Source organism: Scophthalmus maximus, chromosome 17, assembly GCF_022379125.1.
Source record: "Scophthalmus maximus strain ysfricsl-2021 chromosome 17, ASM2237912v1, whole genome shotgun sequence".
Classification (NCBI taxonomy): Eukaryota; Metazoa; Chordata; class Actinopteri; order Pleuronectiformes; family Scophthalmidae; genus Scophthalmus; species Scophthalmus maximus.
The window spans coordinates 2,921,123-2,939,399 of record NC_061531.1 but is presented as its reverse complement, the minus strand read 5'-3'; the positions used below and the strand labels follow the sequence as shown (position 1 = coordinate 2,939,399).

The 18,277-nt window shown below is 42.1% G+C and overlaps 1 protein-coding gene across 2 annotated transcripts in view; it reads left to right on the top strand.

Annotated features, from left to right (window-relative positions):
* Positions 1-14,126, top strand: part of igf2bp1 (insulin-like growth factor 2 mRNA binding protein 1) — a 52,569-nt gene extending 38,443 nt beyond the window's left edge. Inside the window, exons 5-15 of one of the 2 annotated variants that reach the window (XM_035616181.2) lie at positions 1,283-1,346; positions 1,903-2,196; positions 4,310-4,444; positions 5,055-5,177; positions 5,460-5,595; positions 7,408-7,524; positions 7,851-7,967; positions 9,240-9,314; positions 9,404-9,535; positions 9,679-9,792; positions 10,968-14,126. In XM_035616181.2, coding sequence (XP_035472074.1) covers positions 1,283-1,346; positions 1,903-2,196; positions 4,310-4,444; positions 5,055-5,177; positions 5,460-5,595; positions 7,408-7,524; positions 7,851-7,967; positions 9,240-9,314; positions 9,404-9,535; positions 9,679-9,792; positions 10,968-11,129 — 1,469 coding nt within the window. In that variant the 3' untranslated portion in view covers positions 11,130-14,126. Of the gene's footprint in view, positions 1-1,282; positions 1,347-1,902; positions 2,197-4,309; positions 4,445-5,054; positions 5,178-5,459; positions 5,596-7,401; positions 7,525-7,850; positions 7,968-9,239; positions 9,315-9,403; positions 9,536-9,678; positions 9,793-10,967 lie in introns of both variants that reach the window. The other variant, XM_035616180.2, reaches the window with a different exon arrangement.
* Positions 14,127-18,277: the final 4,151 nt, after the last annotated feature.

Below are 18,277 nucleotides of genomic sequence, written 5' to 3'. Positions count from 1 at the left end.
TCATTCTCAAAGTAACATTTCTCAAACTTGTGGTGTCATTAGGCCCCTCACACAACCTTACTATATAAATATTAATGCTATATTACCATACTTAACTATCATATGTTGAAATATAACACATTTCAGTTCAGCAGGGCAACACTTCAATGCAAATATTCAAATAAAGATACAGATTTATTGCATCATTTAATCATGTCTGATTAAATAAAATGATACCGACAGACAGTTAAAATTAGTTAGTTAGTGAAAGAACAAAGCAAATAACAGCTATAAATAATCTATAATAGAATTATAACTCAAAGGTGCTAGGACAACAAGCTGAATACTTGAGAGGCTTTGGCAGATATTGACTGTGACTATATTGACTGTGACTAACCCTTGGAGTGGAAATTTGAAGAAAATTTAAAAAAAGGACAAATAAAAATCTGGGACTGCAATTTATTAATTAACTATTTTCCTTATCATTTAATCTGCTTATTGTTTTATACAACATTTGATTTTTATTCCAGAAGCCTTAGGGTTACAAACAGGCTGTTCACTTGACCTTGAGTTATAGATCTGTAAATTCACCTTGTGAATTGTGCCCTCACAGTGTTGTTATATTATTGTGCACTTGCTACTTACTGTCTGCTGCCATTAAGCCCTTGTGCATTTCAGTTATTTTCTGATTATCTGAATTTTTTAAATCAAGAGGAAAATAAAGCAACTTGAATTGAAATGAATACTAAGATGCACGAAGGCCAAAAAAATCAAATGTGGAGAGAAACAAAAGAAACATCAGTCATACTTAAATTTAATGATTAATTAAACAAACATAAATGTACAACTACAAGATTGCCGTTTCCATTTGGAGCCGCCCCAAGTACTGAAGAGTGCTCGTGTGTGTGTGTGTGTGTGTGTGTGTGTGTGTGTGTGTGTGTGTGTGTGTGTGTGTGTGTGTGTGTGTGTGTGTGCGTGTGTGCGTGTGTGCGTGTGTGCGTGTGTGCGTGCGTGCGTGCGTGCGTGCGTGCGTGCGTGCGTGCGTGCGTGCGTGCGTGCGTGCGTGTAGGGACCGTTGTGACACCAGAGGTTAATATAGGAAAATGGGTTACAATCAGCAATCTTTCCTACAGCATTCAGCTTTGTGATTTAGTAAAAACAAGTGGGGCTTCTTTGAAATTCTTGCAAAGTACCAGCGTCGTTACCCAAAGCTGTGTTTAGCCAATGAAGCCAGATCAGTCCTGTCTTATTTTTGATCCATTATCAAACCAACATGTGTGTTTGTCTCTTGTCTTCCTCTCAGTGAACACAGAAAGTGAGACTGCAGTGGTTAATGTCACATATGCATCCCGGGAGCATGCTAGGCAGTAAGTTACTCCATCCTTCTTTGACATAATGCTGACACTCTGTGTCTTTCCCTCAATATAATATGATGAAATTACAAAAATATTGTGCAGAGATGGGTTTGTACTGTTTTGTTTTTGTTGAGCCACTGATCTATGAGATGTGTGTAGAAAAAAGTAAGTATCAAATAAACAAAGTTCCAAAATAAAAGTATAGATGACTAGAACAGTCATTTATCAGATTTATTGGCAAGGACATCACTAAAACTGCGCTTAACTGCAAACTGTACGTTCTACGCTCCACTTGTGACATCTAGTGGTCATTTGTGGGAACTACAGTGTGAAACATCTGTGCCTGCGAGTTTAATCTCGTGTGGTTACAATGGATGAAGAAGTTTTGTAACTTGAGTTAAAATAAGATCTATATCCAGAATTTTACTCAAGCAGAACTTCAAAAGTAAAAAGAGCCTAGTTTGATAATAATCATGATCATGCTGTAATCTACACTATGATTAGAACTGAACAAGAAAACCCAAACTGCTGTATTTGACACACTGCCCATGTGCTGTGTCCCACTCAGAGCCATCCAGAAGCTGAATGGATACCAATTTGAGAACAACGCACTGCGCGTCTCTTACATCCCTGACGAGGTTTCTGAGCTGGAGGGAGGCCAGCGGGGCCCCGACAATGGCCGCCGCCCCGGTTACGGGCCTCGCGGCGGGCCCCGTAGCGGGTCCCCGAGCTCCGGGATGCCCTGCAAACCTCCGCACGCTGACATCCCCCTAAGGCTGCTGGTGCCCACACAGTATGTGGGAGCCATCATCGGCAAGGAGGGAGCCACCATTCGCAACATCACCAAGCAGACACAGAGCAAGTGAGTGCACACTTTATCTCTGCATGTCCTTCAGTTGTTGTATGTTCTACTTACCAATTTACCTCTTACATGGCGGACGTCAGGTAGACACTGATAGGCCAAAATGACATATGAAGTATATTCAAACTAAAATAGTAGATCATTTGACTCTGCTTGAAATGCTCTCATTGTTTCAGAATGCCTGGTCCCACATGTTGCATCTAATGATGGAGTCTTCTACATTATGTCCCCTTTGGGAAGACTACAGGAAATAAAACGAAGTAGAAATAAAAAATATGAGACAATATGGGGGCAAATCTGTCTCTGTGACATTTAAAGGCATTGAATTTGTACTACTGAATTTTTTGCCTCTGAATTCCACACTTTCAACATTTACTTTTTGTTTTTCAATGTTCATAATTCATGTTTTTTTTTTTTTAAATTCAAATCATGTAAATTTGAGTTGCACAAATGCGATTGACCAAATTCAGATCCCAAAATTCGGTGTTAAAAAACTGAGATGCAACATCTGGGACACCAAGGATAACCTAGCCAATCAAAGTTATGCTCCATTGGTTATGTGCCAATGCTTGAAATTACAGGCATTTGGTCACTGTGGTAAAGTTTGAAAGATAATCACAGATTCTGACCTTCGGGATCAATAACTAACAAAGGAAATGTTGTTAAAACATACAAGCGCAGCCTCCTCCCAGTCCGAGTAAGGCACGCAATGAGCTACATCATATTTTTTTTATCCAAATTAACTGAAAAAATTCAAATGCATAATTTCGCAAAGTTGTGAATCAAGATTTATTACAGACACACACACACACACACACACACACACACACACACACACACACACACACACACACACACACACACACACACACACACACACACAGTGATCACTAGAGCAAAGCTGCATTTTGCCTGTTGTCATGAAAAAAAAAGAATGGTAGAGAGATAAAAATTAAGAATCTTTGAATAAAACTCACACACACTGTTTCTGTTCAATGTAGGGCTGAAGGATTAATCGCATTTGCGATTATAACGCGATATGATAAAACGTGATTTTTTCTAATCGCAAGGGACGCGATAACACGGGTCACGTGACACGCTCAGTGAAAGAAAAAACGGCAGTCATATTTACCCCAAATCGTTCAGCCCTAGTTCAATGTGTTAATGTTGTTCAGTATCGGCCCCAAGCAGTACCAGCCCGCTGAGGTTTCTGTCCGTCCACCCACTTACGTGTGTGGCTGCCTGAATCAAGCTTTCATTACAAAAAAAAAAATATAGATTTACAGTATACTACAACAACACTGAGTACATCCCAGTGCAATGTCACTAAAATGTAAAATGATCAAGAACTGTGCCATCTTGGTGAGGCACCATATTGTCAGACAAGGATGAGGGGGAGTAAAAAGGCCACTGAACACGAGGCTGGCTTGATGTCCAGAACTTACGTAATGTGTCTTTAATTAAGTAGGATTTTACAGAATATACTCACTGACACCTTACAGGGAAGCCTTGAACTACTCTGCCAAAAGATGCCCTGGTGTGTTGTGATATGAATTTCATGAACACAGTGATCTGCATGTTTCACTGTGTCGAAGCAAACCCAACCGTATTCTTAACCTTAACTTGTCATCTTCTCGGATTCTCATTTGTTACTCAGGGTTTGTTCACAATTTAGTCACAAATGTAACAAACATCCCAAACTGCTGCTTTCTTGCTGTCTGCTAAATTGCCTTCAGGCAAATAACATCCTCAGTTATCCATCAGCAAACAGGCGTTTAGAGACAGTTATATGTACTGGCTTGCTCAACTGCCTCAGAAAACACAGGACGCAGAGACTCTCAGTTGCCTGTATATGTGAATGTGATCTAGAACACTGTCCAGTTGTTGTCTAGATAAAAGAATCACTAGCGAATCATCATTGTGGAATTCTTTCTACTTTTTTCCCCTTAGAGACTCTGTATTGTTTATGTATTGTGTATGTTTATTTGGTGTACACAGTATTTCACTGTTCTGCGTACCTCCCACGAGCGGTGTATCCTTAATAGAATTTGAATTGAATTTGAACCCAGGGAAAGACAAGTGACTTCATTAACTGTCTTTCCCGTCGCTGCAGGATTGACGTGCACCGCAAAGAGAACGCTGGTGCTGCTGAGAAGCCAATCAGCATCCACTCCACCCCTGAGGGCTGCTCTGCTGCCTGCCGCATGATCCTGGACATCATGCAGCAGGAGGCCAAAGACACCAAGACGTAGGTTTTATTTCGAAAATAAAGTAAAATGATGTTACTAATGTGAATAAGTTATGTTGCATGACTTGATCCTGGACACGGCTTTACTGGAAGCTGGTTATTTTTTTTGCCCCTGTTGGTGTGTGTGTGTGTAGTAATCTATCAAAGGTTATATGAGGTTATCTTGAACAGAAAATTATTCCTCATCATACGAGATCACATAATAAGTGATGTCATGAAGAAGTCAAAAAGAAGTCAAAAAATTAAGTCATTCATAGTTCCAAATTACATTTTCTAAAGTATCTCTGCATCATATCTGACTATAGAAACAACCTCATATAGATAAAAAAACTGATAATATCCTAGGAATTTAGTCATGTTGTCAATATGAAGTCAGAAAATAATGCCATATATTGTAGATATTTATTCACTTTTACAACCAATAAGATCTCCAGCCTAAAATCTCCAGCTTAAAATCATTCATTATCATATGTATAAATGACAACATGATGATGTTATTATGAAATGATATTGTTACACTATAAACAAGTTATTGTTGCCTGATTGGGGTACATACAGCATGTAGCCCTCTGAGGATATTCATGTTATTATTGTGTTGTGTGTTGTGCAGTGCTGAGGAGGTTCCTCTGAAGATCCTAGCTCATAACAACTTTGTTGGACGCCTGATTGGGAAGGAGGGACGCAACCTGAAAAAAGTCGAGCAGGACACAGACACCAAGATCACCATCTCACCGTAAGACACACACACGCGCACGAACACGCACAAGCACACACACACACTGAACTCCCCCGACTGTCAGCTTTTCCATGGCCAAATTCAGTCTCATAAGATTGGGTTTACTGGTCAGTCAGGTGAATTAAAATGTGCACATTTGGCAAAACTTGACACGTGACATGTCTCACAGCAGCTGGTCAACTACTGAGCTACATTCTCTTTAGAATAAAGTGACGAGCGATCGGCTGTAGTGTATATACTACTGTATGTAGTGACCACCCCCTCCTGGTATTTGTGCAGTCTGCAGGACCTGACGCTGTACAACATGGAGAGAACCATCACAGTTAGAGGTGACATCGAAGCCTCCTGTAACGCTGAGGTGGAGGTCATGAAGAAGGTCAGAGAGGCCTACGACAATGATGTCGCTGCTATGAATGTGAGTCTATGCACACAAACACACAGACATAGAAATACAATGCATGTTTGGTTAGTTTCTGTTTTTTGAGTTGAGCTGCTTTTCAGTAAAGTGACCAGTAAGAATAGCAGTCAGATACATTTACTATGTTGGGTCAGAACATTGAACAAACCCCAGACAGACAGTGGTGTACTGAAGGGGTAAATCTTGCAAGTGGTTCCTTGTACTGCGTTGTCTCCCAGCATGCCGAGGGAACACGTGTCTGAAGAAGCTCTGGAGAGCTTTGACTGTAGTCATTGCTCCGATGTCATGATTTTACAACTGGCAGGGCAAGCAATCAAAGAAATTTCCTCAGCTGTTAATTAGGGCCAGTCAGACAAATATGAGTTGGCCAACATATCGGTATCTGCGTTAATGTTTGCCGATATGGGCCGATATGAAAACCTTTATTTTACGGCATAAACCATGCAGAAAAGATTTATGGTAACATTTTACGTAGCTAAATTGTGTTTATTTTCTTAATTCAAGGTCTATAGATCTGGTTTTCTTTGTGTTTTTGACTACATTTTTTTTTATAGTTGTTATAAATTATAAAATATAAAAAACTATAAAATATAAAGCCACAATTACATTTCTTTGTCATAAGGGTTTGCCTGGGGTTGACATTTATATATATAAATATATATATATAATATTAGTATATATTAGTATATGAGTCTGTGTGTGTGTGTGTGTGTGTGTGTGTGTGTGTGTGTGTGTGTGTGTGTGTGTGTGTGTGTGTGTGTGTGTGTGTGTGTGTGTGTGTGTGTGTGTGTGTGTGTGTGTGTGTGTGTGTGTGTGTGTGTGTGTGTGTGTGTGTGTGTGTGTGTGTGTGTGTGTGTGAGAGTGTGAGAGTGTGAGAGAGAGAGAGAGAGAGAGAGAGATATTTAGATTTTTTATTTTTTAAAAAGCAACTTTTATTAAAATTTACCAGAGAACATCTCGGTCATTGAAAAACAAAAAACAAAAATTAAATAAATGAATGTACTGAATATATCAAATCATGAAAACACAGAGTGAAAGATGAACTCTTCCTCCTTCACTGAACACACAGCCGTGGTGAAAGAGAGAGTGAGTGAGTGAGTGCCGATATATCATTATCGGAAATGTTTTACTCCCTCGACATTGGCCCCAAAAAAAATCCATATCAGTCGGGCTCTTCCGTTAACACCACCTTTGTTGTGTTACATCGTGTTTGCTGTAAATTACGCAAAAGGACTCAGATATAGACAGATACCTATATGAAAAGGTTTTTCATGACAGTAATATGCATTATTTAAGAGTTGTGGGTTTGGACTGGGGACGTCAGAGACCTCCACAGAAAGACTTTTATTTTGAAACCACTTATTTGTGAAACAGTGATTTTTAACGGAGTAAAACTCATGTACTGCGCGGTATGTTTTTTTCATCTCAGTCAGTGAACATTCTAACCTGTGTTTTCTGATTTTCGCCTCTGTAATATCGGGGGCAGTGATTTCTCAATGACAATGTGGACCCGGTGATCCAGTTAACCCTGAAGAAGACCTGTTCTCATCAAAACCAGAACACGTACTCTTTGTTGCTCTGCGCATGAGCACCTGCAGTTTTCTCTTTTGCTGATGTTCAAAGACAAGAATGGGATTTTTGAGTGTTAATCAGCTTATAAGATTAATCACTACAGCTACACTGTTTACATCACTGATGATCAGTTTTTGATTTCATGTGCTTGTCCTACTGTCTGGGCAGACATTATTTTCTGTTCATTTCAGTATGGCACACATGGTGTCTAACCTGCTGACTTCTTCACAGCAACAGACCCACCTGATCCCTGGGCTCAACTTGGGTGCTCTGGGCCTCTTCCCCTCTTCCTCCAATATGCCCCCACCTCCGCCTGGAAACTCTGGATCTGGCGCCCCCTACAGCTGCTTCGGGGTAAGAATACTTTCTGCACAAATTCCCTGAGTCCGTGCAAAACCACCAGAGGGCGACATCTGTCTGTAACGGACATGAAGTGATCATGTCATCTAGAGACGGGGTCAAGTGTCAGCTGCTCGGTCTTCACATGAGTTGACCCTTTTGTCCCCGGAGCAACGCGACAAAGATTCTATTTTAGGTGGTGAAATGAAGGTACCCACCAGCTGCCCAGCAATTTCACTGTTCTTTATCCAGAAAAAAATATTTGTTTTCTTAGACACTGATTCAAGTCTCAAGTAGACGTCCAGGTTATCTAATGAAATGTTAACTTTGTGTGTCCTCAGTCTCCGGAGCAGGAGACGGCCCACATATATATTCCAGCACAGGCAGTGGGAGCCATCATTGGAAAGAAGGGACAGCACATCAAACAGCTGAGCCGCTTTGCTGGGGCCTCCATCAAGGTTTGTTCTCTAGCAGAAGTTTAGCAGATCCTGCTACATATTGAATAGGGAAAACATGGAGACCACTGTTACACTTTCTGTTTGATTTACTCACTAAAATCTAATGATATGTTACTGGCCATTTCAATCAGGAGAGACAATTGAATCAAGCATAGATATTTATTACATATTTAGCAGAATGATATGTGATGACAAAATATTGATAGAGTCTTTGGAACTTAGACTCCATGGGGAGATATTGTAGATGATGGCATTGGTCCTGAGCACAGCAACATAAATCCCTCCCATGGACACTGGTGGTAATGGTGGTTGATGACTTGAGATGGGAATCTGCTGAGACGGTGCTGATTGGGCGGATGATGGGGATGTAGAGGGTGCACATACCCGCGGCATGAGAGAACTAAGGCAGGGAGAGAATCAAATTTAAGCAAACAGCATCGAGATGATAGGCTAACGAGGCTGGCGTGTTGCAATGCTGTTGGATAGACAAGACCAGCAGGTAGCCACTGATGACAGCTGATCGCTGAAGTGACAGCCCAGGCAAATGACAGCAAGGAACTGAAAGCATGTGTGAGAGGGTGACATGCAGCATAAATGAGAATAAAGCTACGACCAGATGCAAGCATGATAGTAGTCTTCCTGACTGAACTTACGCTAGAGCTACATATAATCATTTAGTGTCAGCTGTCGATCATGATGTTTCTCCCTGTTTTTATAGCATTAAATAACATATACAACTAAATTCATCAGAAATATGAACACTTCAACCTACATAGGTATGGAATTAACTACTTAACATGACAGAAACAAAAGACAAAACGACTTGGCGTGTACTTTGACTTTTTCGTTTAGTGCATCTCCCATCCACTAACATGGAAAAGGAGGTGTTCTTCACCTGCATCCAGCCCCGTCCAACAGTAAAGCTTTTGGAAGCTGTGATGTCGTCCATCTTTTATATACATTCTCTGATGTGGGATTCCTTAATCTGAGAAAGTAATTAGTTACACTACTAATTATTATGTCAAAGGCATTAGTGGCATAACAGCAATGCTCCCAATGCTGAGAATAAGAACTACAATCATGTCTACCCACAATGCTCTCGCTGTTAGTAAAAAGTGGGCATCCAAAGCTCACATGTATCCTCACAGTTTCAGATGCACCTTGACAGGATAAAGACTGAACATCATAGCTTGGAGCCGTTCTAAATCTCGACAGGCACAGCACCGTCAGTGATGCCCCTCTCCTCTCCTCCCCTCTCCTCTCCTCTCTCAGATTGCCCCAGCTGAATCTCCGGAATCCAAACAGAGGATGGTGATTGTGACCGGACCCCCCGAGGCTCAGTTTAAGGTGAGCGCTAACAACACGTCGCCTGCTCATTCTCTTCAGCTGAGACGGCAGTAAAATGGAGTGTTAACCTCTGTGTCACCTTCCGACAGGCTCAGGGCAGAATCTATGGCAAGCTGAAGGAGGAGAACTTCTTCGGGCCAAAGGAGGAAGTCAAGCTGGAGACCCACATCAAGATGGCAGCTGCCGCCGCAGGAAGGGTCATCGGAAAAGGGGGCAAGACGGTAGGCGATTGTCTTCTTGCATAGTGTGCTTCGGCCGCTACAGCAACAATTGAGTTTCAGCTTTAAAAAACGACACTCATCATTGTCAGCATCTGACCTTCCAACACTCCGCCTCCTGGAGTAACCACATTGTGTGTCTTCAGGTGACCGAGCTGCAGAACCTGACGGCAGCGGAGGTGGTGGTCCCCAGGGAACAGACGCCAGATGAAAATGACCAAGTCATCGTCAAGATCAATGGACATTTCTACGCCAGCCAGGTGCCTCTCCCACTCTCTTTCCTCACAGCACTTCAACGTCACTTTGGTTGATGAAGCCCACTCCTGACTCGTTAGTTACATGCCCTTATATTTGCCAAAGAACATAGACATATTCATATCCTGTGAAAATTTATATTTTTTGTTATTATTTGAATAACTTGTCTCTGATGAACTGCCTCCGCCTTTCCTCGTGTTGTAGCCTCACCAGCTGAGCCACTAAACAAAAAACAAAACCAAAAGAGTCCATTGATACCTCAGTGACTATAAATCTGACTTGAGATATTTTGGGCCCCATTCATTATTTATTTACGTGCTTCCCCTTTGGCACATACATAATAGACATAAAGTGCCATTACATACTGCATCAACATTATCTATTTTTACTACCTGTGGCACTATAATTATTTCCAAAGCAAACTTGCATAAATACATTGTCTTGATTTGCCTTGAAAAATTATAATGACTATCTGGTAATTAATATAAAACCAATTTATTTAAAATAAAACATAATTTTCTCCATATTGCAACATAGATTTCATATTGCACCATACACATGATCCTGGAATGATCCACAAATATATTGTGTTTTTAACACAAACAGTCCCAATCAAATAATGTTGATGATTGACATGTCTGCCTGGATTCTAATTAAAAAGTCAGTGCCCCAGGTCTTTTTAACTTTGGCCAGGCTCATTTTCTTTGATCTGAAATGTTTCATTAGACCGTGTGAGCTGTCCTCAGGGTGTCAGAATCAAACGCATCTTTTATTAACAGTAGAAATTGTTGAATGAATTAACAAAGTGACCAGTTAGATGTGCACCCTTGCAAATGAAAGAGCGGATAAGCAATGTCTGTCTGTATGTCATTATTTCAAATACAACTTTGTTTTGGTCTGCGTGATCACATCACATCAGCTGGTTGAAAAAGGTAAAAAAGTGGAAGGATGAGAAAAAACAAATGAATAATGGGCTCAGTTCACCTGCGCTGAGCAGGCGGTCAGCTGACTCAAATTTTATTCTTGGTACCTAGATAAAGTTCAAAAGTCCAATTTCCCCTCCATTTGACCTCAGGTTGCTCTCCACAAACTTTGTCCATCTACTGTTTGCTGCTGCTATAGATAAGTCCTATTTTCTTACACTGAAATCTTGATAAATTATCTCCCCTCTGTCCCCCAGCTGGCCCAGAGGAAGATCCGGGACATCCTGACCCAGGTCAAACAGCCACACAAAGGAGGGATGGGCCCTGGCCCCGGCCCCGGCCCTTCTCCACAGGGCTTCACAGAGATGGGCAGTCCTACGCAGGGGCTGTCTCAGGACAACCAGCCACGCAGGAAGTGAGGGTCCCCGCGCCCTCCTCGATCGCCTCGGGGCAGACCCTGCCTGACTGACAGACAGACGGACACATGCACGGACGAATAGACAAGACGGACGGATACAGGAGAGCGACACACGGACCCAGCGATAGACAGGGAGAGATATAAAGAAGGAGGGAGTACGCCCGATAGCCGGAGAGAAAGATGGGTGTTGAGAGAGGAGAGATGAATGAAATCAAAAGATGAAATGAATTAAAAAAGAGGATTAAGGTTAAAAGAAACTTGAGATACGCAGAGACCAGATGCCAGGCCAGAAGAGACACTGATTGAAGATGGGTGGATAAAGGGAAGGCGGGATGGAGAGAGGGGCGGGTGGTGTCCTCCCAGTGTGCCTTGGTAGGGCTGCAGCCAGCTTCTCCTCTGCTCAAACTTTTAAGAGATCCTGCATCGGATTGGTTTAAACATCATGGGCGGGGTTATCCACCATGTCACCGGTCCACATGCTGTCAGGTCTAGTGCAGAGGGCTGAGGCTGGCTGGACAAATCTGGGTTTTTCCTGGGACACACTAGAAGGGGCCCATTTGCCCCTCTGTTTCCCCCCTACAGACCTTTCCAACCATCTGCAGTCAGTCCTATATTTTAAGGGTGGTTTTTTTTTTTAAAAGATAGAGATATATGTATAGAAATGTTTTATTCAGAGCTATTATTGATAATATGCAGTGAGGCGGAGCCGGGAGAGGGAGCGCGGAAACTGCTGCAGCGGCACAGAGGGATAGGCCACAGGTCTGGTGCTAGCCCCACCCAACCCCTAACCCCTGAGCCAATGAGAGCCTGGAAGAGGGGCCGCAGATGTTAACACTGCTCTTTTAAAGACCTTTCTGAATAGCGGAGAGATTAAAAAAAAAAAGAAAAAGGAAGAAAATATGAGGTTGTAAATATATAATCTTCATGTAAATGTTAAGAAAATGCTGCGTCTGGCCGCCTTGCCTTTCTTTTAAAGGGGTCTTCTGTATGTTTCCCAGTCCCTTGACTATGATATGTAGCATAATGTAGCCTACAACGAGGCTGGGGGCTGGGGAAGCACTGAACCCCCCCTCTACATTTAGCCGTGTGGCGGAAGGCGCAGCGAGAGACAGTAAGGGGAGCCGAGGTCGCAGCTGGTCCTGCAGTTCTATTGCAGCGGCTCAGCTCACGCGTGTGAAAGCATTAAAAAACAACTTTATAAAAAACAGCCAGCAGCTATGCTAGCTGGCTAGCGGCCTGCACCTTAAATGGCATATTTTATATATATTATATATATATGATATGTGAGTTAGCCCGGCCCCTCGGGTGAATGTATTGAAGGCAGCGAGTGCGGTGCGAGCTTTTCGCCACGCCGGGAGGAAAAAAAGTCCTGCAATGACAGACAGACAAGGTGTGTCTGAGACTTTCTGCTCATTGCCTTCTTCTGGCGCTGGACACTCCAGGCCAGTCTCGGGACAGGATGGCATTTCCCCCCAGAAGAGCTGGGCTCCGTAAGACCATCCCGTACCGAAAGTCGTCTTTGTCTCCGATGAACTCGGCCTCTTCTGCTTGTGGCAATCACAGACTTCTGTGGTAGGCCTCAGCCGAGCGCCAGAAACCAAAAGAAAAAAAGAAGGCGAAGTCTTCCAAAGCTCCTCGCCTTGAATTTAGAGAAAGGTAAAATCTGACCGAAGGGGAGTGGCTTCCTCGCTCTCTCTCCCCATCTGCCGAAGGCCTGTTGGCGGAGCCTCCAAACCCTGCCTGCGTATGATAATGAGGGGCGGGGTCCATGCCTGGACGCTCTCGCCAAGATTAGAACAGATTAGAGAAGAAATAAAAAAGAAAAAAACCTACCTCAGGGTAAATTTACCTCAGTATTCCTAACTTTTTTTTTTTTTTTTGCTTGCTGGTGTTTTATATGAGAAGAAAAAAAGAAAAGAAGAGCTGATAGTCCTGAATATTTTTATTTTTTTAAGGAAAAAAGTATTTTTTTTTAGGTATTGTCTTGTTGCTTTGGTTGTTTTTTTTCTGTTTTTTTGGGGGGTGTGTGTGATGCTGTATGAATGAGCTCAGGATGACGAAGAGGCAGTGTTTTCATTTTCATTCGAGACGTAGGGAGATCAATTGCAGGGGGGAAATGGGCTGAGTGCCCTTTTGCCTTTTGTAGGTGAGAAAACCTGCTCTTTTGTCTTCCTGACGTGTGATTGGAGCAGCCGTTGTCTGAAACAGAAGGTTGGCCAATGGGGAGTGGTATTAACTTCAGAGGGCCTATGGTGCACACTGGGGCCTCTCGTCATCATTGGGTGGTGTTGCTGACGGTTTTTACCGTATGGGATGACTGGCACGCTCAGACAACCTCATCCTCAGGTCGCATTGAGTCACTGCGAGTCTCTCTCTCTTTTTTTCTTTCCTCGGGACTCTCAGCCCAACCTGAAGGACCCTCTTCTCCTGCCTTGTTGTGATGACATCATTATTGAGCGCCAAGCTTTAAGCGTTTCAAGAGGACATGTGGAAGTAGGGCTCGCGAGCCACATTTCACTCGTCAGATCAGAGCTGTGCTGAACGCAGCAGCGAATGGTCCATCTACGGCATAACTGTACATGGAGACAAGGATGGGCATTCTACCTACCTATCTTCCCACACGCACACACAGACCAGAACTAGCTCTGACTTCTCTGAATGTGAATATTTATTATCTGTGCACTGACCACGACACCTCAGATGCTCCCCGTTGGCTACGTGTGCATGGCGTGTGAGTGAGAGCGAGTGCATGTGCGTTTGAGTTCGGTGGTTTTAAGTGTTCATTTTTTGTCAGGGGATGTGGTTGGGTGAGACTTATGAGAAATTATACACACATTAAAAAAGCAGAAAAAAGTGGGATGACAACAATGGCAGAGAAACCCAAGATCCTCTGTAAAAAAAATGGGAGCAAAAAAGAAAAGCAGGACAGTTTAAACCCCAACGCTGGCTCAGCTGAATAATAGATGAAAACCTGTACATAAAGACGTTCAAAAGGTGATCACCATACTTTTTGTACTTTTGGAGAAAAAACACCATGAAATATCCGAATGGGGAAAAGCGTAGAGAGAGAGGAAAGATCACGCCGAGCCAGGTCACTGAGGGACACTGCCAGATAACTCACAATCGACCTGGGCCCGGCAACACACACACACACACGCTTTTCATCGGCCTCCCCAGCAGTTCACCATCAAACAGGGAAACGTCTATTCTATTGTGTCTGTGCTTCCATTTTTGTCCGGAGGTGAGAACTCCACAGCTCAACGCGTTTTGTCCTGTGTCACGTTCCCGCCCCTTTCCAAACCATAGAGCTCTGTTCACGACCGCCAAGACAGTTTAGGATTCGTTTTTCAGCCTGCAGCCATTTGGATCAGTTAGGATTCATGTATTTTATTTCTCTTTTAATTTAGTTATGACAATACAGCAAGCTTCATTTGGACGTGACCTCCGGGGGCGTTTTGTTGCACAAATTGAGGAAACGACAACGTCAAAACTATTGAAACGCCTGAAAACCTCCTTTAAACACCTGACGCAGTTCTTTCTTAGAAGAAGGTAGAGAGTGATGGGGGGATGGGGGAGGGGGTGTAAGGGGAGGGGGGCGGTAAAACGGTGCACCTTTCCCTCCCATCCCAGCAACAACTCAATCCCACCACCTTCTTTTCTATTTCGTCTTCTCCTCTCTTCTGTACTCTAGGAGGAAGAGTGAGATGTTATTTACTTTTGTTGAAGAAAAAAAAAAAAATCATTTCATTTTTGGAGCGAGTGGGAACGTCAGGGTCCCTCGCCCTCTCTCGCGCTGGCCTCCAATCGTGTTTGTTTCGCTCGCTTCTGTTCAAGACCTTTCGATTTCTTATTTTAACCACCTTTATTTCTGCTTACTGTCATTCAGACGCTTTTTGAAAAAAAATGAAATTGAAATAGTTGAATTTGATAATCTTTTTGTCTTTTAAATGCACAAATCTATTAACAAAAGCAGTTACTAAATACGACAGACTGGTAACACGTACGCGTTAGTGACTGTGCCCAACACACAGGAAGGGGCTCTGTCCAAAATGCAGTTTAGAGCCATTTGGATCAAATAACACTGAACTCACGGTCTTAACATAACCTCAGTAGTGTTTTACACTCAAATGGTGGCATCGCATGTTGGAACTGAGCTCCCTCATCTTGTTTTTGTATGTACAGTAGAGACAGTAGACAGAAAACACACACAGACACTCACACACACACACACACACACACACGCACACACACACACACGCACACACACCATGCTACCTGTGTGGCACTGAGAGCAGCTCACATAAATCTTAGCCTGCTTCCTGACAGGGACAGAAATAGTCAGATCTTTCATCTGGTTTTTCTTCTCCGCTGTGAGGAATCGTTTAAAAAAAGAAAAAGCAAGTTAAGTGATATATTGATAAGTTCTAGTGGACAGTTTGACAGTGCGTGGTGCCACACCCTGTAAAAAAAAAAAAAACCCAAACAAAAATGTTTTTGCCTCATACTTAAAATTTAAGCATCTTACTTACATGATTTTATTCAAGTTTATTCCACGACTGTTCAGCCCATTTATTGAAAATTGCAACTCATCATCACTGCTGATCATTTTCTAAAACATATTTGCCCAAAGTTACGATCAAGTTTAGATTTGTGGAGATGTTTTTGTTGGTTTCCATTTACTTCATTACACTGCGGAAAAATTTGCTTCACTTAAAAAACAAACAAACTGTTAGTTACTGTAGAACATGGCCCAGCCATGACCTCTTTGGGGGCCCTGGGCAGAAGACGTGAAGGCTGGGCCCCCCGGCGGGCACCTAAAATACCCAGACATGCTTTAGAACATGATCAGCATCCGTGTAAAGTAAATGCTGTGGATGCGCAAAATAAAAAAAACTCTCTGGTATCGTCCTTTTATTTAAAGATTTGGAATTGTGATAATTCTGACTTCAGGGTATTTCATCTCGATAGACGCAGACAGAAAAACCCCCCATAAACAAACAAACAGACAAGACAGTCACCGAAATCTTGCGAGGAACAGTTTGCCATGAAACGGTGCAAACTCCTCCGGTTTCCTTTGTCCCTCAGCAGAAATGGGCGCGACAAAACAAAAAAGAACTAAATGAAAAAAACCTCTTGACACATAACTAGGAACGCTACCTCAGAACACAAGCAAACTCAGCTAGAAGATTGTTTTCTTTTTGTTTCTTTTTACCACAGGAGCCAACAGCGAGTCGCTCGGATATAGAGTGGACGGACAGTCTCTGTTACAGTCGATTTTTTTCTTTTTCCCCACTCTTTAATTTATTTCTCGGTGATTGAAAATGTACCTCTCCAGCTCAGAGATGGGACTGTACAAAAAAAATGAGTGATTAAATCAAATAAAATGATAAAAAAAAAACGAAGAAAAAAAAAAAGAAAGACAAAAGAAACCCCAGTGTGGGTACATTGTGGTGCAGGGCGGCGAGGGCGGCTGGGACGAGGACTTTCTTCACCGTCGGGAGGATTTAAAGTGACCTGATTTGTTCACGTGGGGGCCAATCATGACGAGGTGTTGGCACTTTCTATTTCACTAATCCGCTGTTAAAAGCTGATTCTAGTCAGTGACCTCACTTTGTATCACAAGTTAACGCCACAGTTTCTTCTTTTTAACCTGCCTCCGACTGCTAAAATGACCCACAATCCTCTTTCAGCTCCGTCCCTCCCTGTCATTTCACCTTCTGAATCAAGGGGCACGACACCTGTAACCATGTAATTGTTCTGTTGATCTACCTCTTAGGAAAAAAATAGGTAAATGGTAATTTTTTTTTGAAAAAGGACAAAAATAAAATAAAACCAACAAAAAAAATAAATACTGTTACTCGAAAGAAGTATAGGTAAATGAATAACTGGGTAGCGGCATCTCAATATACTGTAGTGGATAGTCTATTAAAGGAAAAATCTTTTACTTCTTCCAAAGATGATTTTGTTTTCTTTCTCCATTCTTAGTTGTTTTTGAAGGGATTATGAAATGGAATAATGAACTGATGGGGGAGACAAAAGCTTACCACCTGTTTAAAACTTTCTTCTTAAATAAACCCCAACTTAAATGAGATTTTCTACTTCGAATTTACCCTTTTGTCTTCATTTCATTAAACTTACACTTTAAAGAAACCCTCAAAATATCCTTCATGTTTTATTTGTAATTTTTCTTTTTTTTAATGACAGCAGATTGTATCCATTATGTTGGGTGCATTTAGCATTTTCTTTCTCTGTGTGAAAAGCCTACAGTTAGAGCGCCCTGCGAGGACCTGCTACACTGATCGATGATCTATTTTCACTTCTGATGAGTTGTTTGAGAAAGCAAAAGGACCTGTTGTTTTAGCTGACTGTTCTGCTGCTGCACGTGGAAGGAGGGAGGCCCCCGGCACATTGACTCGCACTTCTCATGCTGCACAGAGCCGGAGTCAAACACTTTTGAAATCAAATCTGGCCTCTGCCTCAAAAAGGCCAAAATGAAAATCTCCATGTACTCCAGCTACTTGAGCAGCGTGAGAGGGGCTGTGATCCTGCCTCCCTCCACCAGGCGGCGCCTTCAGTCATCACTGTATATGGACTTTCACCTTCTGCCTGCCTGATTCCTTTAGTCCTCAACAACGCTTGTTTTAAACTCCTTGTAAACAAAACAGAGCATAGATATGAATGTGTTATTAAAAGATGAGAAAACGGACCCCGTGCCTCCTTCCCTTGGTCTCTGTGTGTGTGGTTTATTTTAATAAATCTAGTCAATTACATGTTTTCACCCCAAGATGAAATGCATCAATGAAAAGAAAAAGAATTTAAAAAATGGCAATGAATCAAATAAAAAATAACGGACATTCCACAGTGAAACATGTTCATCGAAGACTTGAATGTTCCCAAAAAATTGTGCAAAAGCAGATTCTTATTTTTTCATGTATTTTTTTTTTTACTTTAAATCCTTGATGTAGAAATCATTTCAGAACTGCTCCTTGTACCTCAGAGAAATGGAGACAATACTGACAATGAAGACACATGGAGAGTCACATCCTATCAAATGAAAATAATTGCTAAACACTTTTCTGAAGTACACATGTTACTTCTGCTTATCTATATCGCTTCTATTTGATAAACAGCTTTTGGTAACACTTTGTC